Raw genomic sequence first — 21217 nt, forward strand, 5'->3', positions numbered from 1 at the left:
CCTTAAACTTTTTCAATCTCTACTGTATAAGGTTTTATAATCAATCTTTTCTTCAAAATTTCTCATATTGATCTTCTATCTTCTCTGGAAGTTGAATACCTTAATAGCCAAAGCAAATATGAAGGCAAAAACAACAGCATATGCAACAGTCACAACTGCAACTACTCCAAGAAAATCATGCTTGAACCCGAAGTAACGTCTCAAGAATTGTTCCACCGTTTCATCGTCATTAATTTTGTTTTGGAGGTCACCAAATTGTGACACAACCAGACCATACAAGGTCCAAGCAACAGGACAAGCCCAATAGTACCATCTCCACCATATAGGAATACGCTGTTTTTTAATGAAAACATGTCATTTTCGAGCTCTATATATTGATTAAATTTTCATGTAACAAAAATGGAAGTGTTTCAAGAACTTACAGGCCGCGGAATAATGAATCCTGAAAAAAGATTCCACATGGCAATGAAGAAGACAACAACAATTTGCGCAACATTTAGATTTGGGGTAACAGCAACGCCCATCATACCGTAGAAGGTGAAGTACAAGAGAGTGAAATACATGATGAACAAGTACCAAAAGAACTTGGTTACTGTCCATTCAAATCCAATCATAGCATAGACAATGACGCCATAGAAAATAGCTTGCACAAAAACATACGGCATTTCAATGACAACCTGTAGGATTGGAAAAGCATTATAAGTAATCAAGACTTTTTTAACCAGAAATTGGTTTATACGAAGTTAAACTATCTGCTCACTTGTCCAAAGGTATAGGGGAAGGCAGAATACATTCCAGCAGCTCTTTCTCTGTAAAATACTGTACGCTCAACGGCTACAACAGGCAGCACAGATGATGTATTTTGTAAACCAAGGAAGAAAACAGCAGCATACATTGATCCCATAGCGTTAAATAGGTCTTGCTTGTTACCCCTATAACAAAAAAAATATAGGCTTTTAACATTAAGATCTAAAAGTACTTTCTAGATGATATGGTACTTGTTTTGTCTCGTATATTTGTACTTACACTTTACTACCAAGATCCCAGAAAATTGTCCCAAAGGCCAAGGCGATGCAAATTGTAAAGAGAAATCTGACTGCAGTATAAGCAGGATTACGCCAGTATGACCAGTGTTGCTTCCAAAGGCAAGCCATACATTGGGTCCAAAATGGCTGTGAATATTGACTATCGAAATACAGGTCTTTTGTACCAGGGCAAGGCACGCCCAGTTCACTTATCACTGCTTTTGTCCTCCTGTAAAGGTCTGACTTCCTGTATAAATCAGCAAAATCAACCCCCAACATCATTTCCTGAGCCGAGGTTGTGACTTCTAACATCCAAGTTGCTGGATTGTAGCCATCTTGTATTTTACTTTCCCCGAGCATTGACTGAATACAGGAAAAATTAGTTAGTATTTTATGGAAAAAGGGAAAGCTCCTTTTCACCAGGACAACTTACCTCAAAGTATTTGATCAAATGGCAAGAATGGTGACCCAAAGGACCAACATATATCTCTTGTCCTCCTCGTTTCATTAGAAATAGCTGCAAAGAGTGGCGCTTATATTAGTACGCAAAGTCAAAAGAGAAAGAGAAAACACATTTATTAGCTTGATCGGGTTCAAAAAGGTATCGAATTCACCTCATCAAAAGCTTCAAAAATGTCGATACTAGGCTGATGGATGGTACAAACAACGGTTCTCCCTGTGTCAACAGTGTTCCTAACAGTTCTCATCACAATTGCAGCAGCCCTTGCATCCAACCCTGAAGTTGGTTCATCCATGAAAATGATAGAGGGGTTGGCTACTAATTCCACTGCAATGGTCAACCTTTTGCGTTGCTCAGTTGAGAGACCGTTGACTCCTGGCAAACCAACTAACGCTGATCTTAATACTGTAAGCTCCACAAGTTCCATAACTTCCTCAACAAACATCTGCACAAGTTCAATAAATAGGAAATGTCATATGATTTCTACCTTCTTTGTTGTGTTTAACTGATTTTTTTATCGAGAGATTCATGTTACGGGAGGAAATTTTCAAAAGTTGCAAACCTTTCTGGTATTTTCATCAACATCATGAGGTAAACGCAGCCAAGCTGAGTATACTAATGACTCATAAACTGTAACATAAGGTGAATGGATATCATTCTGCTCACAGTATCCAGATATACGTGCAAATGTTTCTTGCTTCTTAGGATAGCCGGATATCTTGATACTACCCTCAATATTTCCTCCTGTTTTCCTTCCGGCCAATACATCCATCAGTGTTGTCTTTCCAGCCCCACTAACTCCCATCAAAGCTGTCAAAACACCGGGCCGGAAAGCTCCACTTACACCCTTCAGAAGTTTCAATCTATCTTCAGTGGCGCCCTGATCTTTCATTTCCTGCAAGTATCATCGAAAAGTTCAGTAACATATTATTGAAATGCAGGATTAGCATCAGTAGTTACTGATCACTAACAATTCCTGGCTAGTTACCTGAGGCATGTCGACAGAATATATAACTTCATCAAAGGTGATGGAATGCGGTTCAAATGGAAGAACCATTCCCTTTTTCTTATTATGACCCTTACTATTGGACTCATCTTTGTCATTGTTAGTTATTTTGGCATCTTCACCGTCTTCTGATGTCATAGCTTGCGGCTTACCAAATGCTGTAGATATTCAAACTAAAAATTCAATCTTTTCTCCTTTATGGAAATATAAATGGAGAAACTCGAGAGATACTCACGGTTGAGATAAGCGAGTGCAAGGCTGTAGCAGATGTTAAAGACAATTGTGAATCCGATAAGTGCACCAATACCTATCCAGTACCAGTATGCATCTGGGAAGAACCCTCGAGATCTTACAACTGCAACTCCAAGTGGCTCAGTTCCATTTGGTGCAATATGTTTCCACTTTTTCCCATCAAATTCATTCACAAGAATTGAATTCATAGAGTACATCAACGGTGAAGCCCAGTAACTCCATATCCACCATTTCTTCACATCCTCTACAACATTAGCAGTAGACAATTAACACTAGTCGGTTTAACCAAGACAAGAGCTTCTACAAATGTATGAATCACCAAATATACCTCGTGATAGAACGAATCCACCAAATGCAAATTGTAAAAGAAGAGCGAATGATCCAAATGTATTAGCTACTCCCATGGTCCGTCCAACAGCCCCAATGAAGCGGAACAATCCTGATGCCATCTGGTGTACTAATATGAGTAGCAAGAAATGTTTGAACAATCTGCAAAAATATACTTCTGTTTAGTAATCATGAGAAAAAGGAAACTGATGAAGGTAACCTTATATTTATTATGCATCATCTTTTTCTTCCCTTACCTTGCAGGATTCGGATCAAATCCAATGACATAGTAAGTGAGGAACACCCATAGACCAACTTCAACGAATGTTACAGGGATTTTGAGTATCCATGAGGGAATTGCATAAGCCCATGAAGGGTAAAAGAGAAGGTCCCTTTGCTTGTAGAAGACAGGAAGTTTATAAATTGTCATGGCGATCTCAGACATGCCATTAAACATAACCTTCAGGACCACAAAAAAGAGGGCGCCAACATATATTCCTCCATCATCCATAGTATCACGGGGCATCTCAGTTCGGAAAAAGAGGGTCATTGTCATGAGTGTCATAGTTGAAAGCTAAAAACAGATCAAAACAAGGAGGCATTAGTACTTACAAGCAAATATGAAGAGACAGAAACTTGTTAGATCGATAAATATGAAGAGACTAAATTGTCACCTGAGTGAACTTGAAGATGTAAACAAATGAGTTCCTCTTCATTAGCAAGAGTTCTCTTTCAGTGCAGATCTTTAAGAGTTGTTTCTTCCCTATACCATACTTTTGAGTTGTCAAAGCAGCAGGATGGCTTTTGCTCTTGTCATATGAAGCTGCAAGCTCATCCTCGAGTTTCCTCCCAGCATGGAATGATCGATATGCCTCAGCAAATTCTTTTGATGTGATAAACGTGTAAGTCTCTTCCCTCCTCACCCAGTATTGTTGTTGATCCTTCTTTGATGTCACCTGCAAAAAATTTTAAATTTGCACCTTCGGAAGAGCAAATGGATCAATGCTACACAATCTTATTGTAAGACATACTTCTTGCAAGAAGTCGGCAACGCCTTTTCTATCTGGGCATTTGAAACCCATGGACTCGAAGAAGCCAAGGACGTCCTCTCGAGGACCCTGATAAACTATTTGCCCATCTGATAACAGAATAATGTCATCAAACAAGTTGTAGGTCTCGGGTGCTGGCTGCAGGAGAGATATCACAGCAGTTCCATTCAAGATTTGCACAGATTGTCTTAGAGAGTTCACAATGGAGTAAGTGGTAGAACTATCCAATCCAGTAGAGATTTCATCCATGAAAAGTGCCTTTGATGGTCCAACGAGCATTTCACCTGTTGTCACACGCTTCTTTTGTCCTCCTGAAATACCTCTTATCATTTCATCTCCCACCATAGTATCTGAACATATATCTAGCCCCAAAAGCTGTAGACAGAATACACATATCACTTAGTTATCAAATTTCTTCTACCTTCTTATTGTCGAAAATGTTGAGAAATTATTGGACATAACTTTTGTTACCTTAAGAACATAATCTGTAACAACATTAGCTTCTTGTCCCTCTGATGCTGCTGCCTACGTTGTTACAAAACAACTAAGTGTATAAGCATTTACCTTCAAGAAAGCAAGTTTTCTACTTGGTTCAATTACTAAAAAATTGCATACATGGATATGGTATTATCCTATTCTCAGAAAGGTATTATGATGCTTTATTTTGTTTCAAAGAGCACCTAGCCTTTTACCTTCATGAAGATGTCAATATCAGGATCTGGCTTGATTTTAGCTGCTTTCTCTCTTCTTGACAATTCAGCCAACATATCTGCAAATTATTCCAAGAAACAACAATCGATATATCTACGTTAGTTAAATTTCAACAGCATTTTTTTGAAGAAGAAATTTGGGGGGAAAAATAAAAAAAGAAATGTTAACCATAACGAGAGCCAACTCCCTGGCATCTGGCAGAGAATTCCAAAGTTTCTCTCACAGTCATTTCTCCAATGTGTAAATCATGTTGGCCAATATAAGCAGCAGTTCTTTGTGGCACAAATCCATTCATTTCATGTCCATTATAGGTCACTTTACCAGTAAACTAATTTTCACAAAAAAAAAAATTCAGAAAATTAGATCTGTTCTACGCACTGATAGTCTATCATGATAAGCATTAATTTTTTTGAACTAACGGTCTTACCTTAAGTGCACGGTCAAGCTTTCCGGCCAAAGCTAATAATAGAGCAGTTTTACCAGAACCTGGAGGTCCTAAAAGCAAAGTCATTCTGCAAGGCTTAATGATACCACTCACATCATTAAGAATAGTGAGTTTCCTCTTTTGATTTGGTAGGATATGGAGAGAGGTCAACATTGTCTAATGAACCCCAAAAGAAGAAGAAAATGTTAGTTACAAACACCATTTTGAGACTTGAAATCAAGATTTTCTTTTAGATTTTTACCTCAAGAAAATTAGTCAAGAAGTTGGTAAATGTAGGCAAAGCTCTGCTTCCTATATATGCATCTGCCTCAATATTTAGATGCTCATATCTTACTTCTATGGATGGCAAATCCATTCCAACTCTATAAAAGAAAGAAAAGCAATGTCAAACCACTTAAGTTAAGGGGGAAAGAACAACTACTCATAGATAAACAACACTATAACAACTAATGTGTCTCAATTTTAAGCAAGTCCGACTGACTATATGAATCATCATTGTACATGGCGCTCCATTTTAAGCCCGCCTCAGTAAAATAAAAACTACTTTTTCTCAAGTTGAAGAAAGCCTTCGCGCAACGACAATATATGCGTCGTGTGACCTGGAGGTCAAGGGTTCAAGTCGTGAAAACAGCCTCTCGTAGAAATGTAAGGTAAGACTGCATAAATAAGGCTCCATGTGGTCCGACCATTCCTTAGACACTGCGCATAGCGGGAGCTTAGTGCACTGGACTATCCTTTTTTCTCTAACACTAATAGCATATAATCTCTAACATGGCTCGAAGATTCCTAACAAACAACCTAAAGTAAATATACTAATATTACTGAAACTTAATCTCAATTACTTGGTATCGTCTATATAGATCTTTTCTGTCCGACAATATAGCCCAAAGAAGAAGGGGAGCAACGGTAAAGTTGTCTCTTTCATGAGTGACCTACAGATCATGGGTTTGAGCCGCGAAAGCCGCCACTAATGCTTGCATTAAGGTAGATTGTCTACATCACACCCATTGGGGTGCAGCCCTTCCCCGGTCCCTGCGTGAACATGGGATTCTTTGTGCACCGGACTGCTCCTTCCCTAATATAGCCCAAAGAAGAAAAAACCATAAACATACACAGAGATAAAAAGATGCATTCACTTACCTGTCAATTCTTTGCCTGAGTTTCAACAAGAACTTCTCATTATCCTCATCGGCGATTTTCACAAGCCTTTCAAGCAAGTTCCTTCTTTCTTGACAACCAAGATCATGTATATCAACTTCAGCAGCAGCACCTTGAGATCCAAATAAGAGACCTTTTCTTAAACGATCAAATGTTGGAAGTTTTTCAAGAGCTGCCCATTTAAGAGCCTCTTCATCATCTTCATCTCTCGAGGAACAACTAAAAATCTCCACGTCATTGTTCCTCCATATAGAGTTAGTACTATTCACCCTTAAACTTAAGCTCCCTCTTAAATCACTTAAATTTGCTGGCTCCATTTTAATTGAATTTTTTATGAAAAGTTGTTGAGTTTTCTTCTTGTGTCAACTGCCTTTTCTTTCCAACTTTGAATATTTAGAAAGAGAAAAATGATGAAAGCCTGAGTTAGAGTGTTACTACAGTTTAAAAACTAAGGGGCTATTATATAGCAGCAAGTATAGAAGAAAGACGGCTATGAACTATAGATGGTTAAAAAATAATCTTTTTGTAAGAGTACGAGTCATAATATAAAGTTATTGGGTTGGAAATTTTAGTTCTTTTAAGTTAGTGGGTTCTAAATTAAGAATTTGTACATATTTAATGGATTCTTAAGACAAATATAGAGTTTGGACCAAAGTTACTGGATTCGGCCGAACACATAATATGTATTGTGGCTCCGCCCCTGTATACGAGTAGTGATAAAGCTAGTAATTTCGTTAAGGAAGTCCAAACTTTAAAGAAATAACTATTTAAAAAAATCGATAAACATACACCAATTATAAACTTTAACCCTACCTTGTGTAAGGTATACCCTCGGCTCAAGAAAAGCGTTTCAAATAGGATTTGAAAAATATAAAGAGTAAAAAAACTATGATGAAAATACTAAAAAAAAAAAATAGAAGAAAAAGTAGTGGCAGCAAAAATAGTAAAGATAACAATAGTAAAAAAAGTAACAATAGTGATTAAATTGAAGAATAAGATAATAATAGAATAATAATACTGATACTAGTAAGGAGAAGAGGGAGAGGTGCTCTAAACTAGAACCATGTTCTCTTACGGAGAAGAGAGAAGTTGCTCGGCTACCTACTAACTTTTTATCATAATTAGGGTTGTCAAATTTGGCTCAAGCCCAAATGAACCCGCCAACCCACCCAAGGTTGGTCTTGTTATTGACCCGCCCATTTATTGAACTCAATCCATCTTGACCCAACCTATCTAAACTCATATAAAATTAACTGATTTTTAGCCCAAATTAATTCATGAGTAACTTTGCCAAAATATCTTAGAAATAACGTTTTTTGTTTGATATGTTATATATGACCATAACAAAAGATAAAAAAATTTACTTAGTAATTATACAATTCATAAGAAAACAACACATACTAAGTAAAGCTTGATAAGAGTTGGCCGAGTTGAGTTATGACCCAAATTCTAGCCCAAGTAACTTTTGGAGAGGTCAAATTGACCCACCAAATTATTGCCTCAACCCATTTTGTCCGACCTAAAATCGGCCTAACCCGCCCATTTGACATCCCCTAATCATAATCCTCGACCTCCATGCTCTCATATTTAGGGTCATATCCTCGGTGATAAATTAGGTAACATATAGCTTTATTTTAAATCGGACTAAGTAATATTTGCTAATTTTTGCTGATTTGTCGATATTGCTTCTCGATAAGGTTGGTTTTGATGGATGCCAAACTTGTTTTTGATACTTTTGGCAAATATTTCTTAATTGAAACTTCAACAAATTTGTAAGGTATTTTAGTTAGAAGAACAATCACACAAAGCGGTTGATTGACAGATTATCTAGCCTTCAAAAGAAACACGGTTTTCAAAGTAGAATGATGCTACAAATCAGTAAAAGAAAAACAAACAAACGTACTATTAACCAAAAACTTAGGAGATATAACACTTAAATGGAGAGAACATAAACTTCATTTTCTTAAACCATTTTTACTAGAAAACACAAGGATAGTCGCAAGAAAAAGTTGGGGGAATGACAATGAAGAAAAGTTGGCCTCAATTTTAAGGCCAACATTCTCTCTATTTTTTTCTCGTATCCACTTATAGACTTTTGTAAATATGTAATGTCATTTCTCCACCTCCTTAATATGTTGTATATCTACTAACTCTATTGACTTTGTTCTCGATGGAGTTTTCTGTATTTTCTACTGACATATAAATTTTTGTTTTCGATTTATCTGTAAATCTATGTTCAGTTTTCATGAATTTGTTGATGTTATGGAATTCAAACACCTCTATGAAAATTACAATTTCAAATTGTGTGACTCTCATTTACAAAAGTATAGTAAATTCAGGTAAAATATGAGACCTGAAAGGCATATAACACGCACAATCCTATCCTATCCGAGTTTGAGTTTAATTTACCCTCTCGTTGCTCCTCCCGGCTACATGTCCTTTTTGAACCCTTCGCCCGCTTAGAAGTAGATTCGAGTCACTGACACGGGGATTTTTAGTCCTTTTTCTCTAACCACTAATTGAGCTCCTCAACCACTTTCCTAAGTTAGTGCAAGGCGAAATTACCCCTATTTCGCTGTCCGGAGAATTGTTGACTAATGACCGAAAAAATGCATGATGGGAAATGTATATATGTAGAACCAACATGCAATACTCGAGAAATTATACAAATACTCATTAAGTAGATCAGTTGACGTTGTAAATTACTAAATAGTCATACAACACTCGGCCCAAGCAAGGCCCAGAAGCCCCACGCTTGCCTTGGTCGGATCAACCCAACAGGCGATTTTCGACAAGTATTTCTGAATTTGCAACCAATGCCGGATGAATTTGGTGTTATGATTTAATCGTATGGAAAATTTGTAGTTGACGTTGTGTGTTTTCCTAATATTTCTCTTCATTGAAGGACATGGAAAGATATATCAAGGGCGCCGAAGGGTAAGGCTGGTGAAGCAATTGCCTTAGGCCCCCAAATACCGAAGGCTCCAAAATTGTTGTACTCTATTATTATATATAATAGATAATTTTTATAATTATTATTAAAAAGGCATTTCAATGTTTAATATTTATTTTAGTTTGATTGAGGTTGTATAAATGAGTGACTCAATAACAGTAATTCTATCTCTCATTAGTTAATATACTTATCTACTTCTTTAATTCCAATTTTTAATCCTCTATGTATATTTATTTCTTCTTTATGTTTTTTGGACACTTCACTTTCTAATTTTGACTTAGTTTTTCTAAATTAATTATTTTTTTTGTCATGTTTTATTGATCCATAGTAGATCAAAAAACAAGTCTTTTTGTGTCTCATTATTATATGAAAATTATCAAATAAGTTTAAGAAACCTCTTAATATAGTTTGGGTTTAGGTCACTAACACCGTCGAGCCGCCTCTGAGATATATTACTCTTTTTATATTTTTGAACTCCTCGAAACCACACAAATATAACTGTACTGTAAGTTTTACCTTTTAATATTGTGACAAATCGGTATCCTATCCCTGTAATGGATTAATCCAAATTTAGTTCGTCAACGAATTTTATCTATCCATAACCTAATCCTAGTTATATACTTTTGAAATATTGTGGTTTTTTCCACGTTTTAGCATAACATATCTAAGTTCTAAGCCACTTACTCCATGCGAGGTTGAACTTGAACGAAATTAGAACGATGAAATATTTAGCCAATATATCATTATAAAGCAACTACTCTACTATATATGATGGAAAAAGAAATTACATACATGACAAAAAAAAAAAGGTTCCATAAGAACAAAATCATATACTATAAGATGATCGTCACGAAAATATATAAGTTGTCACCTAAACTTATACGAGAATAGTTCTTTGACGTTTTTTCTGGCATCTCGAAGGTTATTGACATGTTCACATTCATCTAACCATTCGGAATATATGTCGATAGGCTCGGTCAAAGGTGTCGCGATGGTACAAAATCTTTCTCGGCAATTGTAGCAAATGGCCTCTCCAATCAAATTCTTCATATCAATGCGACATTCAACACTACTTCCATGGCAGCAGAATGGACAAGTGAAAACTGTATCAAGTTTTGGCATTGTCTTCTTTGGTACTGGCTTTGTTCTTGACTTCCTCTTTCCCATTTTTAATTTTTTTTTTCAACAAAAAGTTTAGGATTTTGATTTCTAAAGTAAGAGCCACTCTATTTATAATAAAGTTTTTTTTGGTTTCCTATATTGATTAGGATTCGGATATGTAGAAATTTTTCTCTTTTTATTAGGTTTGTTTTCCTAATTAGCTTGGGTTTAGGAATCGATTTATTTATGGAAATATATAGTTTGAGGGACTAAACACGTATTCCTAAATTGAGTCAAATTAGGAAACTCCTTATGCTTTTCAAGTTCTCTTTTCCAAGTTTCTTTTCCTAAATTAAGTCAAATTAGGCACAAAACTTGGAGGAAAAGAAATAAAACAAGAAAAATTTATTGACATATATAGTAAATATACGAGTAAGATATGAAAAGTATAATTGTACCAAATAATTTTTTTTTTTCACTAGGGGGGGGGGGGGGGGTCGGATAATAACAACTTATATCAATGACAAAATTCGATTTTAAACATGATATAGTTTCCAAATATTAAAAAAAAATGCAAACAAAAGGGGGAACAATGCCAAAGAAATTTTTCGTGATAAACGAGTTAAAATAAATAATTCAAATTGAAGGAATAATCATATTTCCAATAAATGAGCCGAAAATTAATCTTCCCTTCCAACTCTGGCTTAAAAATCAAATTCTCTTCCCACTTTAAAGTTTAAACTATTGACATTTTTCCCTCCTATACCCAAATAATGCTTATTTTACCCTTTTAAATTATCAAACCCCCCTCAATGTTATTTCTAAATGCTTTGATATTTTTATCCTTTATTGTTTCCACCATAATTAAAAGTTCTCTATATTTTCTACGTATACATTTCTGCATCGGATGCTCGCCGTATTCTTGCTAAATCTATGTTCAATTTTCATGGAGTTGTCAATATTATGGAGTGCGACCTACCTCTATACAACAATAACAACAACAAGAACAAACCCAATATAATTCCACAACTGGGGTCTGGAAAGGATAGTCTGTACGGAGACCTTACCCCAACCTTGAAAAGGTAGAGAGGTGGTTTCCAATAGATCCTCAGCTCAAATGCAGATTCCTGATACCCTGCTCCAGATTCCACTCTGCTCCTACATCAAATCCATTTGGGTATATATGTAGAACAACATGTAATATTAGTGTGTGAGAAATCATATAGATACTAAGTAAATCAGTTGACGTTGTAAATTACTAGGTACCCATACATCACTCTGCCCCAAGCAAGGCCCAAAAGCCTCTTCTCTGCCTTGGTCGGACCAATCGAACAGGCGATTTTCGACAAGTCTTTCTGAATTGGCGGAGCAATACAGGATGAATGTTTTGTTATGATTTAATCTTATGGAAATTTGTTGTTGAAGTTGTGTGTTTTCCTAATATTTCTCTTCTTTGAAGGACATGGAAAGATAGCCAATATATCATAATAAAGCAACTACTCCACTATATATGATGGGAAAAAGAGATTACATACATGACATAGAAAAAAATGATTCCATAAGAAAAAAATCATATACTACTATAAGATGATCATATTTTAGAATAAGAAAATACATAAGTCGCGACCTAAACTTATACGAGAATAGTTCTTTGACGTTTTTCTGGTCTTGATCATTTCAAAAAGTTATTGACATGTTGACATTCATCTAACCATTCGGAATATATGTCGATAGGCTCGGTCAAAGGTGTCGCGCTGGTACAAATTCTTTCTTTGCAATTGTAGCAAGTGACCTCTCCAATCAAATTCTTCATATCAATGCGACATTCAACACTACTTTCATGGCAGCAGAATGGACAAGTGAAAATTGTATCAAGTTTTTCCATTGTCTTCTTTGGTATGGCTTTGTTCTTGACTTCCTCTTTCCCATTTTTATCCAACAAAAACTTTGGGATTTTGATTTCTAATGAAAGAGCCTCTCCTCTTTATAATTTTTTTTTGATTTCCCAAATAGATTGGGTTGATATTTGCTGGTTTTGGACAAAATTTTTGTCAACACACATTTTTTATTTTGTACTTTTGAGTACTTTAATTAAGAATATTACAGTCTATGACTCTACGCACCAATTAGTATTCAAACTGAATAAACCGAAGTTACCGAACCGATTAAACCAAAACTGAAAGGAGAAAAACCAAACCATATTGAATTTAATTAGGTACGGTATTAGTATAACACTTTAAGAAATCGAATACCAAAAATACTGAACCAAAATATCTAAATACCGTACCGTACCGACCGATGAACACCTCTAACTGTAGGAGTTACGTTTGGTCAGGTGCAAATATGATTACAAAAAAAAAGCATTAATTAGTGGCCTGGGACAAAGTTTTTTGTACCTAAATCTGCAGGAGGATTGAACCTAATCAACCTGCATCTCTGGAACAAAGCGGCTATTGCTAAATCATGTTGGGACCTAGCCCACAAGCAGGATAAGTTGTGGATTAGGTGGGTGCATACCTATTATATAAAGGGGCAGTGAATGGAACAAATTAAGCTACCACAACAGGCATGCCGGATCATCAATCCTTGAACAGGTGCAGGACAACCTTACACCTGGAAAAAGCATTATAAGGCAGATATACCTACAGTTAATAGGTGACTGTCCTAGAGTAATTTGGAAGCCCTTAATTTTTCATGTTGGTGAAATTACAAGAAATTAAAGTTGAAAAATAAGACGAAGAAAAATAAATAAATATTCTTCAGGTTGAGTGCGGATATCTCGCTCTCTTTAAGGAGATTCAAGCCCACTGTAGCAAAGTCTTCACTGGTCCAATAGTAATCCTCTTGACTTGTCTCCCCAGGAAACAACAGCCGGATCACGTCGTATGATTCGAATAAACTCTGGACAAGTAGTTGAGTCCAAAGCTACACCAAGATGAACACATTCCTTCAATAAAAGTAAAAACTCTCTTCTTCTTTTTTCACAACTTTAGCCTCACTTTATTGGAACACTCTCAATTATTTTTTCATCACACAATAGGGAAGAATGACTCCTATTTATAGGTGTAAGAATTCTTCCTTGAATTAGATTGGAAGAAAGTGGGGTAATAAGTTATGAAATCATAGAGAACATGGGATAATTAGTGTGTAATTAGTGATAGAACATGGGAGAAGAGTTACAAAAGAGGGAACATCATCTAAAGTGGGCTGTCATGAACTCTAAAGGGAGCTCGCCTAAAGAACTCACATACCCAGAAGATGAGAGTAGCAGAAATGAGGATGTTGAGGTGGATGTGCAGGCACACTAGGATGAATAAGATTAGGGATGAAGATATTCGGGAGAAGGTGGGCGTGGCTCCTATTAATGACAAGATGCGGGAAACGAGGCTCAGATGGTTCGGGCACGTTCAAAGGAGGAGCTTGGATGCCCCGGTAAAGAGGTACGAGCGATTGGCATTGGTGGGTACAAGGAGAGGCAGAGGGCGACCTAAGAAGTATTGGGGAGAGGTGATCAGGTGGGAAATGGCGAGGCTTTAGATCTCCGAGGACATGACACTCGATAGGAAGCTGTGGAGATCGAGCATTAAGGTTGTAGGTTAGGAGGTAGTTGAGTTCATTTAGTCTACCAGTGTGAGGCTAGGCCGATAGGATTTAGTCTTAGACTGCTAGTGGTGAGTGTTGTGTTTTCACTACTCTTCATTATCATAGTTTAGGGCCTTATTTACTAGTTATTATTTATGCTTTCCATTTATTCGCTGGTTCTTGTGATGTCGTTATTATTTCCATGAGTTTTTATTGATGGTACTGATATATTGTCTCTTTTTTCGTCTATTCGTCTTCTTGAACCGAGGGTCTATCGGAAACAGCCTCTTTACCTCATCAGAGTAGAGGTAAAGTCTGCGTACACATTACCTTCCCCATACCCCACTTGTAAGACTAATAGACTATACTGGGTTGTTGTCGTTGTTGGTATATGTTGAATGTGTTTACTCCGTCTGAGCAGAAAGGAACATGAAGATATTCGAACAGAGAAGCAGAGGATATGAAGTCATTGCAAGAGAAATTGCCTACACATGTAATGTGCGTGCTGCTCCAAGATATAGAAGTGTACTGCAATGCTTGTTATTTTAGTTGGATAGGTGTGTAGGAATTATCTATTCTGGTTTGGCATTTGTGTTTGTTTTGTTTGATAGCTAGCTTAGTTGGCTTAGCTATGGTTTTGTAATTAACTCTTTGGTGATTAATAAAATACAGTTTATTACCAAAAAAAAAGTGCTTTTATCCCTTGTTTATTTACAGGTTAATCCTGATGCCTTAATTTGTTTATTATAATTTTACTAGGAACAAAACTTGTACTATATCAATGACATAGTACCACATTTTTTTGTATTCAGTGGGGCCTATAACAACTTATATCTGTGACAAAATTATATTGTAGAAATATATAGTTTCTAAATTTATAAAAAAAATCAATCTTATGGACACCTTTGACCGAGTGAAAAAAAGAATTGCGATAAACGAGTGAAAAAGAATGCAAAGTGAAGTGACAATCATATTAGGCAATAAATGGGGTAAATATTAGTTTCTCTAAATTCCCCTTGCAACTTTAAGCTATTTACATTTTGTCCCCTTCTATCCCATGCAACTTATTTTCTTTTTATCAAACCCCTTCTATGTTATTTTTTAAAACTTTGATATTTAAATTTTTATTCTTTTCACCATAAGAATTTGGCTTATATTTCAATATTGTAGAATTTGGTTCGTGTGATTTTCTACTCCTTTTTTTTTTTTTAATTTGGAGCAAGAAGAAATTGTTAGGACAAAGACCATCTCCAGAATGCAAGGTTGAACTTGAACGAAATTAGACATATGAAATATTTGGCCAATATATCATTATAAAGCAACTACTAAACATACATGGCAAACAAAAAGCGATTTTATAAGAACAAAATCTAATATAAGATCGATGTCCGCATTTAAAAATAAAAATAATACATAAGTTGCCACCTAAACTTATACAAAAATAGTTCTTTGACGTTTTTTCTGGTCTTGATCATCTCGAAGGTTATTGACATGTTCACACTCATCTAACCATTCGGAATATATGTCGATAGGCTCGGTCAAAGGTGTCGTGTTGGTACAAAATCTTTCTCGGCAATTGTAGCAGATTGCCTCTCCAATCAAATTCTTCATATCAATGCGACATTCAACACTACTTTCATGGCAGCAGAATGGACAAGTGAAAACTGTATCAAGTTTTGGCATTGTCTTCTTTGGTACTGGCTTTGTTCTTGACTTCCTCTTTCCCATTTTTTTCAACAAAAACTTTAGTATTTTGATTTCTAAAGAAAGAGCCTCTCCTCTATTTATAATAGTTTTTTTTTTTATTTCCTAAATAGATTAGGATTCGGATATATGGAAATTCCTTTTCTCTTTTTATTAGGTTTGTTTTCCTAATTAGTTTGGGTTTAGGAATCGATTCATTTATGGAAATATATAGTTTAAAGGACTAAAACACGTTTTCCTAAATTGAGACAAATTAGGAAACTCCTTATGCTTTTAAGTTCTCTTTTCCAAGTTTCTTTTACTCAATTAAGTCAAATTAGGCACAAAACTTGGAGGAAAAGAAATAAAAAAAAAAGAAAAATTTATTGACATATATAGTTAATACACGAGTAAGATATCAAAAGTATAATTATACCAAATAATTTTTTTTTTCATCAGGGGAGCCTATAATAACAACTTATATCAATGACAAATTCTATTGTAAACATTATATAGTTTTCAAATATTTTAAATAAATTAAAAAAAAACAATATTTTGCAAACAAAAGGGGGAACAATGCCAAATAAACTTTTGTGATAAACGAGTGAAAATAATGCAAATTGAAGGAATAATCATATTTCCGATAAATGGGGTGAAAATTAATCTTCCCTTCCAACTTTGGCTTAAAAATCAAATTCTCTTTCCACTTTAAAGTTTAAACTATTGACATTTTTCCCCCCTATACCCAAATAATGCTTATTTTACCCTTTTTAATTATCAAACCCCCTCAATGTATTTCTTGATACTTTGATATGTTTATCCTTTATTGTTTCCACCATATTTGAAAGTTCTCTATATTTTCTACCTATACATTTCTGCATAGGAAGCTCGCCTATTCTATACAACAACAACAACAAAAACCTCAGTATAATCCCACAAGAGGAGTCTTGGGAGGGTAGTGTGTACGCAAACCTATGTTGCGCAGACTCTTCAAAATGTCGCCGCACCCGTATCGAATCCTCAAAAATTGCACTACTTTTGGAGGATCCGACACACACCCAGCAATATTTTCGAAGAGTCCGAGCAAGATAGATGCAAACTTACCCCTACATTGAGAAGGTCGAGGGGCTGTTTCTGATAAACCCTCGGCTCAGACGCAACCACCTCTATTAAGATTACGATTTCAAATTGTGTGACTTCCATTTTCTTTGGATTAACAAATTGTCATGTCATTACAAAATAAACCTAGCTTCAAAATGGCTCTAAAATACAATAAAAACAAGGGAAGAAATAACAAAATGTACCATTTACTTCTTCTTGCCAGCTTTACCCTCTTTCCTTCTAACTATTTCATCAGCATATTTCACTCCTTTACCTTTGTAGGGCTCTGGAGGCCTCCATTTTCTGATTGAAGCTGCAAATTGACCGATTTCTGACTTATCGTAACCACTTACTGTGATTCTGGTGTTTTCTTCAACCTTAACCTGCAGTCCATCAGGTATTTCCATCTTAACTGGATGAGAAAATCCAAGATTAAGAACTATTTCTTTCCCTTCGACCGTTGCACGATATCCTACCCCTACTAATTGAAGTTTCTTCTCGAATCCTTTGGAGACGCCGACAACCATGTTATCAGTAAGAGTCCTGGCGAGTTCAGTGCAGAAAAAAGAACATGTTCAGAGTAAACACAATAAAGATGCATTTACACCACCACCACCACCAACAACAACAACCCAGTAAAATCTCACTCAGTGGGGTCTGGGAGGGTAAAGTGTATGCAGACCTTACCCCTACCCCGGAGGGGTAAAGTGTACGCAGACCTTACCCCATCACTGCATTTATATTGTCACTAGAATTGACCATCAGCAAGTCATATGAAATGAAGATTTCAAGTGACAAGCTAAAAGCACACAATCATATTCACTGTACTGCTGATATGCATATAAATCCTTCTAGTGATTGATTTGAATTATTCTACTATATTCCTTATAAAGTTTTGGTCCTCCAATTAGTGCTCAACGGGTTTCAAACCAACCACTCATACAAATTCCATTTGATAAGAATTATCGGGTCTTTCCAGTATGACTATATTTCCTCTTTCCTAGCAACAAATAGATATACCAAGAGCACTGTCATAGGCAGATCATGCAAACAATCGCACTGCAGCCATTGACCACAAATACTATGAATTTCAACATGACTGAAGCCTTTTAACCTAAGAAAACTACCACAAGCACGGATACCTGTCCTCTGCTAACAAGTCCTAGCAGTTTCTGTTTGTATTCCCTCTTCTGCCCAATATTCACCTCTCACGACCTTAGAATCATTACTGCTTCCAGGGCACTAAACATGTTTAGATGAGAAATATGTGGAGTAGTAGCTTTTTCGCTACTTACTTTGAAGGATCTCTATTATTTTTGGGTCTCCTCAAAGCAAAAGAAGGAGCATTTGGTCATATCAATTTAAGAAGTAAGATACAATAAATAAATCAATAGCTTTAACAAATCAATAACGTTTAAACTACAAGGATTGCTAAGATCATAACTTAGCACGTTTACCATAAGAATGAAACCGAAGAAAATATCAAGAAAACAGAGTGATTAAAACTGCAAGAATACCTGAATAAACCATGCATTTGATTTGCCCTTCTTGTCTCCACAGCTTTTCTGACCCTTAGAACACCTTCCTCTTCTCTTTCAAGCTTTACTTCTCGTGGATAAGTTATGGCCATCTCTCCTAGAGGTCCCTTAACTTTCAAATCTTGGCCTTCCATTGTGAGTGTCACATTGGAAGGTACTGTTATCGGTTGCTTACCAATTCTTGATTCTTTACATTCGACCACCTTCCTCACAAAACCAACACGACGAACAGCAACACTCGATACATGAAACCCATTCAAACTCCCGACGAAAGGAGACCTTAAATTGCTGACATAAAATAAAAGAAGATTAAATACATGTGTTTTTACAAGAAGCCTACATAAATAAGATCCACACTCGACACATGAAGCCCATTCAAACCCGGCAATAAACAGAAAAACAGGAACAATGTTTATGTATTTACAAGAAAACTTGCTAATCCCCGAGACCTCTCCACTGTCTAAGGGGGGTGGGTGGCACAGCATATCTAAGCTCCAGGAGCTTAAGCCAATAAAACCATAACGTGGTTTACAACCAATTGAAAAGCGGGATGACAGTAGCATCCATGATAAATATGAAAACAACAAATTTCAAATATTACAATTAACCACTTTTTTATAAGTAAATATTGGAATAAACAACCTTAAAGTTCATAGCATAGGCTCATAATAAACCTGACCACCTCAGTTTGTGACTAATGCTCCTCCTTAAATTAAATTAACTAAATGTCAAAAAGATATTTTTTCCCAGCAGATAATTATCCATTAGGTAATTTTACAGCCAGAGAAAGAGATGTACTCCCCTCCAGAATTGTGAAAAAAATAAAATAAAATAAAAGCCAACCCGCAGAGAAGGGATGGCATATCATTTCTAAGCTGCAATAACTTAGAAATAAATTGACCAAGAAATAAGAAATGCAGACTGCCCAATTCCAACTATTCAAGAAACTGAATGAAATTGTAAAAATAACAAAACTTTTCAGTTTCAACAACTAAATCAAGAATCCAACTTGTAATAAACACTTGGGACTAGCTTAATTTTCTGTAAAAGGCGCTGCAAAACTTAACAGAATAAACCCATTAGGAAATTTTACAACAAAATCTGAGAAGGGAAGCAGAAAAACTAAGTTTTTTTAATTCCTCAACATACAAAAGCTACAATCTTTGTTAGTAGATATAAGGAAAACCCAGAAGCGAAAAGATACAAAATTGCATAAACTAGACACAAATTGACCAAAAAACTAGAAATGTGAAATACCCAATTTCAGTTATTCGAGAATCAAAATGAAAATGCATAAAAGAACAAACTTTCTAGTGCCAACAACTGAATTAAGTAGCTAAAGTTATCTGGTATGTAAAGAAGCTGTGACTGAGGAGCTAAATTAGGTTCTTACTTTTTCCCAACACACAAAAGCTAAAAAAAATTATTCATTAAAAACAAGAAGCTAAAAGACAGAAAATTGCTTAAATTAACACAAATTGGAACCAGAAACTAGAAATGTGCTATACCCAATTTCAACAATTCAAAAATCAATTAAAAATGTTAAAAAGAAGTGTCAAAAATTGAATCAAGAAGTGTCAAAAATGCAAAGTGGCACTGAGTGACAAGGGGGCAGAATAATTAAGGTTTTTTTTGCCTCAACACACAAAAGCTACAATTTTTTATTTATTTATAAGGAAAAAACAGAAGCTAAAACACAGAAAATTGCTTAAATTAACACAAATTGGAACAAGAAACCATAAATGTGCAACAACCAATTTCAAAAATTCAAGAATTACATGAAAATGTAAAAGCAACAAGCTAAATTTACCTGGTATATAAAGAGGCAGTGAGTGAGAAGGGGAGCTGAATAATAAACTTTTTTTTTTCTCAACACATAAAAGCTACAATCTTTCTTACTAAATAAGGAAACCCCAGAAGCCAAAAAGACATAAAATTGCATAAATTGACATAAAATGACCCAGATACTATAAATGTTCAATACCCAATTTCAATAATTCAAGAATCAACATGAAAATGTGAAAAATAAACAATTTTTATAGTGTCAACAACTGAATCAAGTAGAACAAGTTTACCTGGTATGTAAAGAAGCTGTGAGTGAGGAGCTACTCATTTTTGAAGTTGCCTGCAGGCTACAGCTGCTATAGCTCTAAAGATTGAGCCTCATTTATCTGGTTTAGTGGTTATAGCCCTTTTGCTGCAAATAACGGATATTGGCAATTTCACCCCTTATCCTATTTCAGCTAAATGACAAATATTCCCCCCTCTTTGTTTTAATTTTCACTTTTGCCCTATTGATCTCCAAATGTTTTTTCTTTGGGTAATTATGATATGGAAGTATTAATTAGACTTACCTATTATGTTAATGAGAGAAAAAATTGACGGGTACATTACTTTATGAATTTGAATGGTTGAAAGTTGTATTTTTCGCGTGCACGGATTATAGAAGGACCTGGTTCTTCTATGTGTTCCTTATACTACTGTTGCGGAATAATAAATGCAAAAAGTAAAGAACACAAGTATTTTTACGTGAAAAATACTCTGCTAAAAAAGTGAAAAAACCACGACCTACTATCCAGTAGGGTATTTTCCAACACTTCACTAAATCACTAAGCCAAAACATCATTTACAAAACTCTTTGTAAATCTAAGGATTACCTCTAACCCTTTGTGGCAACCAGCCTCTAGTTGTTGTGGCAACTTCAAGTTAACTCTAACTTGATTACAACACTCAGAGTACCTAGTACAAAATACTTTTAGATAAAGCTGAAAGGTACAACTCGAAAGCCCTACTACAATTGAACTAGAATAAAAGACAGACACATGG

At 35.5% G+C, this 21217-nt stretch overlaps 2 protein-coding genes across 3 annotated transcripts; both read right to left on the bottom strand.

Moving 5' to 3' along the window:
* Window positions 1-6: 6 nt before the first annotated feature.
* LOC109242428 (pleiotropic drug resistance protein 1-like) lies at window positions 7-6902 on the bottom strand. Of its 2 annotated transcripts, none has more exons than XM_019409290.1 (19): window positions 6416-6902; window positions 5517-5637; window positions 5258-5431; window positions 4999-5158; window positions 4812-4888; window positions 4591-4644; window positions 4102-4494; window positions 3745-4014; window positions 3328-3644; window positions 3072-3232; window positions 2727-2987; window positions 2474-2649; window positions 2048-2380; window positions 1640-1930; window positions 1459-1542; window positions 1027-1388; window positions 761-932; window positions 423-677; window positions 7-333 (listed from the first exon to the last, which is right to left on the bottom strand). In XM_019409290.1, exons 1-19 carry the CDS (start codon window positions 6748-6750, stop codon window positions 76-78), a joined length of 4254 nt encoding a protein of 1417 aa, XP_019264835.1. In that variant the 5' UTR covers window positions 6751-6902; the 3' UTR covers window positions 7-75. The 2 variants fall into 2 exon arrangements, with proteins under 2 accessions (XP_019264835.1, XP_019264834.1); XM_019409289.1 differs by having other exon boundaries at window positions 3745-4026; window positions 6416-6901.
* A 10025-nt stretch (window positions 6903-16927) lies between these two features.
* LOC109242429 (50S ribosomal protein L6, chloroplastic) lies at window positions 16928-20578 on the bottom strand. The gene is made up of 3 exons (XM_019409291.1): window positions 20467-20578; window positions 18371-18679; window positions 16928-17396 (listed from the first exon to the last, which is right to left on the bottom strand). The coding sequence occupies exons 1-3, from the start codon at window positions 20502-20504 to the stop codon at window positions 17060-17062; spliced, it is 684 nt and encodes a 227-aa protein (XP_019264836.1). The 5' UTR covers window positions 20505-20578; the 3' UTR covers window positions 16928-17059.
* Window positions 20579-21217: the final 639 nt, after the last annotated feature.

This window comes from Nicotiana attenuata, unplaced genomic scaffold (genome assembly GCF_001879085.1).
Source record: "Nicotiana attenuata strain UT unplaced genomic scaffold, NIATTr2, whole genome shotgun sequence".
NCBI classification, from domain to species: Eukaryota; Viridiplantae; Streptophyta; class Magnoliopsida; order Solanales; family Solanaceae; genus Nicotiana; species Nicotiana attenuata.